Source organism: Polyergus mexicanus, unplaced genomic scaffold (assembly GCF_030449975.1).
Source record: "Polyergus mexicanus isolate NDT 795.1 unplaced genomic scaffold, iyPolMexi1.0 SCAF_13, whole genome shotgun sequence".
Classification (NCBI taxonomy): Eukaryota; Metazoa; Arthropoda; class Insecta; order Hymenoptera; family Formicidae; genus Polyergus; species Polyergus mexicanus.
The window spans coordinates 4,068,349-4,078,238 of NW_027223333.1; the positions used below are offsets into that span (position 1 = coordinate 4,068,349).

Here is a 9,890-nt window from a genome sequence, read left to right on the forward strand (position 1 = left end):
TTGATATGGAAGGAACGTGAGCTCGGATAATCTATAAACCACGCAGGACGTGCGCGCGAATATCGACACGCTCGACGGCACGCTCGTCGATGGATATTACGCCTGATACAGAGACGCCTCAACGTCATGTACTACAAGTTCACGGATGTTTTTGGCACGGATGCCCGTTTTGCTTTCCTATGAATCGCGATAGACCACTTTCTACATCGGATTGCAAGGATACGATTGACTCACGTTACGAGCGAACTCTCGTAATCTCCTGGAGACTTCGACAACGCAATTTCGTGATAGAAAAGTGGGAATGCTCTTTCGATCGCGATATGCGAGATAATCGAAATGCGTGAATATCTCGAGAACCATCCGATGGTGGAAACGCCTCCGCTCGATCCGCGCGATGCATTTTTCGGGGGACGCACAGGGAATATTGTGACGCGCTATGAGGTTACAGGTATGGAAAAAATACGATACGTGGACGTATGGCCCTTGTATCCGTATGTTTTGAAGACAGATGCTTTCCCGATCGGTCATCCTGATATTTATGTCGGCGAGGAATGTTCCGCATTAATCAGGAGGGCACCGAATTATAATTTTAATACGATCGAAGGTCTTATACGGTGCAAAGTACTTCCATCGTGTGATTTATTTCATCCTGTACTCCCATATCGCACGCAGGGAAAATTGCTTTTTGCATTATGTCGCAGTTGCTATGAAACATTGTCACAATCGGCCTGTACGCATAACAATGCTAAGGAACGCGAATTCGAGGGTACGTGGGTGTCCTGCGAATTACGCAAAGTTATCGAAAAGGATTATCTCGTGACAGCTGTAAGTGAGATTTGGCAATATAAAGTTAGTCAATTCATACGTCAGTCAGATCATACGACCCGTCAAGATGGATTGTTCGCCAAGTATATAAATACATTTTTACAACTTAAACAAGAAGCCAGCCGGTGGCCGAGCGAATGCGGAGAAAACGACGACGATGCTAAAGAAAGATATCTGAGGGAATATGAGAAAACCAAAGGTATCGTTTTTGACAAACGTAACGTCGGTCGGAATCCCGGTTTACGTTCTGTCGCGAAACTGTGCTTAAATTCTTTTTGGGATAAATTTGGTCAGTGGTCCAATTTACCTAATACCGAGATCGTGAGAACGCAACGTTTTATAGCATTACTGACAAGTGCCGAGTATGAAATAACCGACATATTACCCGTAAACGATGTTTCATGGCGATTGCGACAAGAAGCTGTTGTTTCCCCCCCGCTGACTAATGTCGTAATAGCGGCGTATACGACGGCACAAGCTCGTTTAACGTTATATTCTTATGTAGAGCGATTAGATCGTCGCGTTTTGTATTATGATACGGATTCATGTATTTACGTGAGCAGCGGTGGCCGGAACGAGTATAAACCACGTACGGGAAATTTTCTAGGCGATATGACCGATAAACTCGAGAGCTACGGGAGCGGCAGCTATATCGAGGCGTTCGTGTCCGGTGGAAATTTTATGCATATGTTGTACGCACACCAGACGGTCAAACGCACGAGTCATGTAAAGTTAAAGGCATAACCCTAAATTACGAAAATTCACGGTTAGGTAATTTTAATAGTATTAGGAATTTATTGCTAACTAAAGAGAGAGTACGAGAAAATGAAGAGAACGAAGAAGAATTGGCTGGAACTTTAATAAATCTACGTTTTAGAGCAATTCGTCGCACCGCGTTTCATGAGATCGTAACCCGGGACGAAACTAAAATATGTGAGCCTGTATTACTAAAACGTAGATTTATTGATAGTCGTTGTTCGCTGCCGTACGGATATATAATAGAATAATAATTTTTCTTGACTCTCGTTTTTATCGATGTATATCAGTGCTGGGATTTACTTGCACATTTCGGCCCGATTCCGTGACTCACGCCTATTGCCCCCCACTCACCGCTCGTGCGTTAGCAACGAGTCGCCAGATACGCGTAACTTAGGAACGCGACGCTTTGTCTCAGGAGCGTCCGTATATAAGAATGCCCAAATATAATAATAAGACAATACTTTTCTATAATTAAAAGTTTTTCTTCAATATTTTATATCAATGAATTATAAAATATTGAAGAAAAACTTTTAATTCTAAGAATTTTCGTGCCATATTTAGAAAAGTATTGTCTTATTATTATATTTGGGCATTCTTACATATAAACGCTCCTGAGACGAAGCGTTGCGGTCCTTAGTTACGCATCGTTGCTAACGCACGAGCGGTGAGTGGGGAGCAATAGGCGTGAGCCACGGAATCGGGCCGAAATGTGCAAGTAAATCCCAGCACTGATGTATATTGTAGCGAATTTGCATATTTTCCGTCACATAAGAAGTTTTGTACATTGCGAAATTATTATTTATGTTTGGGAGTCGACCTCGGCGAGATAGCCCGAAACTTGAGAGAGACGCTCAGAGATGAGCGAGAAGCGGTGTGTAACACGAATCCGTAGATCTGCTGGAGGACAAGGAGAGTTCAGAAAAGACTCGAATGCAGATTATTTTAACTATTCGTTTTATTTAGAATAATAGGAGCGAGCGACGACACGTATTCCGCGATTCCGACGGAAATCTTCAAATTGTCCTTTTAATTATTGCCCCTTTTTCGCGGTTCGGAGATCTTGATTAAGAGCTTCTTACTAGAAACTCTCGCGAGAACGGAAATCTTGACCGCGAACGCTGGATGAAATTTAGCGCGAGGCAGAGGACATTCGCGATGCGGATAACGAGCGTCGACTTTCGGACTCCAAACAAGTCACTTTCACAATGTCTTAGCACGAAAAAAAAACAAAATGATACAGCGTGAGGTTTTCCCGAATTGACCGCCGTGAGAATATGTGCGCGATTGGATGCGAGACAATTCGACTTTGAGACGAGTGCCTACTTCGTATGCGACACGAGCGAGAATAATAGAAATGCGAATTGAGACGTGCGATTATTTTCGACTGGCTCCAATCGTTGTCGTAGGCAGACTAAATCCATCGACCGCGGAAACTCGCGCTCTGCCGATCAGTGTGACCAGAAACAGGTCCCGCGGCTCACGGCTCAGCAATGGAGGGGATAACGCACACAAGCGCGAACCGCGTACATGTGCGCTCTGCGCTTCGGTTGGTTTCGGAGAGTAGAGAAGAACAGACATATGTTTTCCGTCTTCTTCTCACTTTCTACCGAGCTGGCAACGAAGGCAATGTTAATCGCTTGGCTTATTACATACGACAGCGTTAAATGCTTTTCCGACTCGTGAACTTTTTATTATGTATATATATGTATATATATACATAGTTATATAAAACATTTTTTCGTTATGCTATATTAAGTTTTATTATTTATTATGATATGGTAAAAGTGATATATTTACATGTAAGGACATATGCGATTTCTTATTTCTTTACTTTAATAATTACTTTATTAATTATTTACATAAATATATATTTGTGTAAAATTATAAATATTACAATAATATAAGAACAAAGAGTGAATGGACTTCCACACCACCCATGAGGTTCCACTAATGGCGCGTTAGATTTTTTTATTATGTGGATCTTCGCCTGGAGCCCTATTGTACCACATTTTATTGATATCTCTTGTAAACATAATATTTTTTTACATATTTACTTTATTATGTCTTGCAAACATAATGTCTATTACAGACATGAAAATTTTTAGACGCACCTTTTACAAATATGGTGTCTCTTGGAGACATAATATCTATTACCGACATGATATTTTTACAAGAAAATAAGTAAAACAACTATTTTTATTATATTATATTATATGAATAATAATGGCCATAAAATATAAGTCATTATCTTCTGAACATTATTATTGCATATCGGTAGATGTTGAGGGACCAGCAATATCACAAACATCTGCAGCATATAATGTAAGACTGCTTTTTTGTTTTTTAGGAGGAGTGTTATATAATTTGTCCGACGACATGAGAGATAAATGCTTCTCATCGATCTCCATGTTTAGAATGGTTTCTTTTCTTGCTTTCAATGCTGATTTCAAAACACAAATAGCATTTATAGAGGAAGACGAAAGTTTATTTCGTTTTTTTGTTTTTAAATCTGTTAAAACAGAAAACATTCTTTCTGGATCGGCATTCGAATTTGGAAGTGATCTAACAGCATTCAAAAGACGTTTGAGATTGGGATATTTATCAATATTAGTGGAATACTGACTTTGTAAAATTTGTTTCCACATATCATCAAAGCTTAATTTTAATAGCTTTTCCTTTTCTGTTATTGTAAAATTTAGATGTAAAGTAAGCCATTCTTTCTTCAAACCGTTTTCGTCAAACCCGTCAAGAGTTTCAGCGATAAAAGAAACATCATTGAATGATGTTTCTCTATCAATATCTAATAATACTAGGTTATGTTCGAAAACTTTTAATTTTGATAAAAATTTATCATTAATTAGTAATCTTTTATAAATTTCCTCGGCGGCAGTTACATAAAATTACAAACAATTCTTTCGAACATTTGCAACTATATCTGCATGTCCTTCCTTCATTAATTCATCGAGGTAGTCTTCACATTCAGATCCTAAAGAAACTTCTTCTAACAATTTTTGATTCTCCTTTTCATCAAATTTAATATTATCACATAAATTATTCAAATGCTCTGACTTTAAAAAATGTTTGCAAACTGTGGTTAAAAGTTCTACTGACTTTGGCTGCAATAAATGTATTCTAGTTTCCACAGCTTGGAAAAATGCATTAAATGAATTTAAAAAATGTAAAATATGCTGTAAAAATAAGAAATAGGCTTTTATATCTAGATTTTGCATCATAGATAATAAATATGTTCCAGACTTTGTTCTTTCGCTTATGGTAATTTCATTCAGAAATAACTTGATAGTATCCCAAGACTCAAGAAGTCTTTCAACACATGAATGATGAGAAAGCCACCGTGTATCAGACAACTTTAAAATTTTTAGGTTTGTTTGCTGAAAACATTCACAGAACTCTTGATAAATTGCCGAACGTTTTGGACTACCGTTAATAAAATTCACGATTTTTTTTTAAAATTCCTCGCAATAATCCGGTATTTTAGCGCATGCGGCATGCGCAACTAATGCAGTGGAATGACAAGGACATGGAAGTGTAATTAAATTTTTACACATCTCTTTCAGCTTTTTTTTAAATGAAAGATGTTTTCCCGTCATTACGGATGCATTGTCACATGATAAAGCAACAATATTTAAAAATGGAATATTCAATTTCCACATTTCAGCTTTAAAAACATTAAACAATTTTTTTGCGCTGCAGTCTCTCGCATCAATATTAATTAATTTTACTAATTGCGAGCGAATGTTTAATGTTTTCGAATCAACATACCGAACAAGAAACGTCATCCATTTTTCATTTGAAATATCAGATGTTTCATCAATAAAAATTGAAAATTTAGTGTTTTGAATGCTGTTAACTATACGATCCGTCTCAATCGGACATAACACATTTGAAATTATACTTGTACATTTTGTTCGGCCCATACTCATATTTTTCAAAACATTAAAATCTTTTCCTATTTCTTGGAAAAGAGTAAGAATATCTTTTGCCGTTCGATGCGAAATATTTTTATCAGCAATTAACGCGGCATAGCGAATTTCTGCTGATTTCTTTCGCTCTTCAAATGACAAAAGTGATTCGTTCACATTCATATCTTCACTGGATTTGTTTGTTTCATTTTCTTTACATTTTATAATATGTTGCTTGGATTCTGCGTGACGATAGATTTGAGACAAACCACCAATAACAGATATATTACAAAACGCGCAGAAAAATGAATTAACGTCATCTGATACTTCGCGTAGCCATGGCTTAAACAAATCGATCTCTAACCATTGTTGTTTAAAACGTTTTCGTATTATTGTATTTGAACTTATATTGTTATTATTTAATAATAATGCATTTTCTTTATGACACGCAGAATCCGCATGTCTTATAACGTGCGATAAACCGCAGGAAAAATTTTTATTACATATAATACAATGGAAAAGGTTATCGTCAAATGATACTTTGCGTATCCGAAATTTAAATCGATCATCACTAAGCCAAGCTTCTGAAAAGCTTCGCTTAGGTTTCTTTTTTAATGTATCACACATTTCTATATAGAATTGTCAACAACAAAGACTCTAAGAATGAAATATATATATATATATATATAGATATAATGAATAAATATAATGAATAAATACAATGAATAAATATAATGAATAAATATAATGAATAAATACAATGAAGAATGTAATATAAATATATAAATATAACAGATAAACATATAAATAAATTTGAGACTTACAATTGGAATAGTTCCATAAATTTTATCATCCGCGTATCTTGTCCGTAAAAGGTATCACATAAGGTATAAGATAAAGTAGATATGTAAAATATATTATGTCTATAAAGGACATGAATAAACTTTCTGAACATTAAGATTTCATATAAGAGCACTGTTTAGAGAAACTTATTAAAACGAAAGGTAGCAGCGTAAAGAATTCCAGATAAGTTTGAATTGATATAATCTATTGAAATGAAATTTGAATTGATATAATTTATTGATTCTGTGCCCGCGTACTACTTATCTAGTCGACGTTTCGGCGAGAAAAGAGACGAGAGCCTATTCTACATGTTTAAAAACAACGAAATTGTTCCGAGACAATAACAAGAAAAAAATACTTTATCAGCTGATTTGGGCATATCGAGACGAGCGGACACGACAGGCTGCGCGTTTATTTGTAAGCACAAGCATAAATCTGCTCGAGAAAAACAATGAACATATTGGACAATATTTCAGGTAAATATCATTAAAAATAATATCGGTAGTCTAAAGGAAAAATTTATTTTAATTGATGAAAGATTTATTTTTTGAATTTTATCATCCATGTATTTTGTCCGTAAAAGATATCACATAAGATATAAGATAAAGTAGATATGTAAAATATATTATTTCTATATAAGACATGAATAAAATGTGGTACAATATGGCTCCAGGCAAAGATCCATGTAATAAAAAAATCTAACGCGCCATTAGTGGAACCTCATGGGTGGTATGGAAGTCCATTCACTCTTTGTTCTTATATTATTGTAATGTTTATAATCTTACACAAACACATATTTGTGTAAATAATTAATAAAGTAATTATTAAAGTAATATAAAGTAATTAAAAAATTGCATATGTCCTTATATGTAAATATATTACTTTTATTATATCACAATAAAACTTATAAACTATAGCCAATGCTATACTAATATAGCATAACAAAAAAATATTTTATATATATATATATATATATATATATATATATATATATACATATATGCATAATAAAAAGTTCACGAGTCAGAAAAACATTTAACGCTATCGTATGTAATAAGCCAAGCAATCAACATTGCTTTCGGCTGCGTTCCAATATTCACTGCCAGTACTGAAAATCTATAGTGCACGTGACGTGGACTATAGATTTTCAGTACTGGCAGTGAATATCGGAACGCAACCATCGTTGCCAGCTCGGTAGAAAGTGAGAAGACGGAAACATATGTCTGTTCTTCTCTACTCTCCGAAACTAACCGAAGCGCAGAGCGCACATGTACGCGGTTTGCGCTTGTGTGCGTTATCCCCTCCATTGCTGAGCCGTGAGCCGCGGGACCTGTTTCTGGTCACACTGCTGCCGATGGGAATAACAAGGTTTTTTCGACGTCGAACCTTCGAGATCCAGCTGTTTGTCACAATTTTTCATTTCGAATATCACGCGATCACGCGCTGATCGACTGATCGACGGTGTTTACCCTCGCTCGTGTTTTGATTTCGGCTCTTACCGTTCAGATTTGTTGGTTGAATTTACCGTTTAAATTTATCGATTAAATTCGACGTTTCGATTTTGAACAATTTACATGTAAATATGTGTGTAATATTTAATTAAAAAATTTTAGTTTATATCGCTTGTATAAAAACATTTACTTTCTTCCTATCCTTTCTTCCCCCGTCTAAGTGACGTCATAAAGTTCCAAACCACCATAAGCGCTACCTGCACAGGCTTACTTTTTACGATCTCTTCAATTAGCAACAACGATGACGTTATTAGCTACCTGCATAGCGCACCTCGACCGCACGGTCAACCCTATCCGTACATGTACGCACGTGCTCATCCCCGTCATACCAGTTACTTTATTCTACCTTATCCGATTCTCTCTTTTCAACAGGAGAGTGGAGGGCAGGATGACATATACCGCACGATATTTTTCGGTTTTCCTCAAGGGGAAGGGGAGGGTGGAAGCCATATGTCGAGAGACATCTCCATCCTCGGCAGCCGTCATTTGCCGATTCTTAAACACCTGTTATTTTGCCGCATTTTTCCCTCTCACTCAAAAACAATGCTCCAATCAAATTGCCGGCTACTATAGGGAAGCCAATCAGAGCGCAGGGTCCCCTATGCCGGAGGACTACTCTCCCAAATACTACATCTACTCCTCATTCTAATAAAATTTCAGCTAGCCCAGCATACTAGGACCTTGTTTGTAAATGTGGAGGACTCTGGTTCGAACCCCGAGTATTTCCACTTGCTCAAAAAAATATAAAAAAATTTAAAAGGAAAAATTTAAAAACACAAATTTTTTTAAATTTAAATAATTTAAAAGGAAAATTGCCTTGTAGATGTCCACGAGTCCCCTCCACTCTTTTTTCTACAGACACCTTTGGGGGAAAGAGCCCAAGTTAGGCACAGCAGGGGGTCGGCGCCAGTGACCGAGGGGTGGGGGTTTGTTGTGTCTAGCTATAGTGGCCCCTATACTACTCAAATTCCTAAAGACCTCTTCCTTAGCCGCTAGAAGCACAACAAACTTCTACACTCACTTCACTAAGTTCATTTTTACTCTTTGATGAAATGCCGAGTGCGGAGTTTACTGATTAGGCACGTGCAGATTACAAATTTGTTATATTAAGTAAATATTGGCGGCAAAAGCCGATAACAAAACTGTAATTCTTTAAATTTTTTCACTTTTCATATGAAATCATAAACTCCACACTCCGTTATTATAAACTTTAATTATGAAAAAGAATTTGTTGATATCTATAATCAACGAAAATATTTTGCATTTTAACTAATATTCGCATTCTGTCGGTAAAAAAGCACAATCTGACATTCTCTTAAACGCGTACTCTCGCTTCTGCGCTCGTCGCGGTCTCCAACAATCTATGTACTCGGATAACGGGACCATGTTTGTCGCGAATTGACCGTCGCCTACAGGGCAGCGTTACGAGATCTGAATTTTCTGAACAGGACCACCTCCGATAACGTAGCGTGGAACTTTGTTCCCCCGTCTGCTCCGCATTTCGGCGGACTGTGGGAGGCAGACGTACATAACGTAAAAACTCATCTGTGCCGCGTGTTCGGTAATCATATGCTAACATTCGAAGAATTCTCGGCATTATCATGCAGAATCGAAGCGTGTCTAAACTCTAGGCCGATTGCGCCCCTCTCCCATATGTTTGAGAACTACAAATGTCTAACCCCCGGTCATTTTTTAATTGGGTCAGCACTTACTGTCAACTCGGAATCATCATTGCTCGATCTCAACGAAAATCGTCTTTTGAAGTGGCAACTCATACGACACGTTACGGAGCGATTTTGGAAGCTATGGAGTAACGATTACTTAAATACGTTACAACAAAGAGCAAAATGGCGAAAGGTCAAGCCGCCGATTAAAACCGGGCAATATTTGTTCTGTTGCGTAATCCGCTGTTACCCCCATACAAATGGGAGTTGACACGCTGTCACCTCGACTCTGGCGGTTTCGTACGGGTCGTCACCGTAAAGACGGCCACCTCCAAATTCAAAAAACCGATTGTTAAACTGTGCGTACT

General features: G+C 37.1%; 1 protein-coding gene across 1 annotated transcript; it reads left to right on the top strand.

Moving 5' to 3' along the window:
* The first annotated feature begins 336 nt into the window (after positions 1-336).
* LOC138938962 (uncharacterized) lies at positions 337-1,569 on the top strand. Its single transcript, XM_070306380.1, has one exon. It carries the CDS (start codon positions 337-339, stop codon positions 1,567-1,569), a length of 1,233 nt encoding a protein of 410 aa, XP_070162481.1.
* Positions 1,570-9,890: the final 8,321 nt, after the last annotated feature.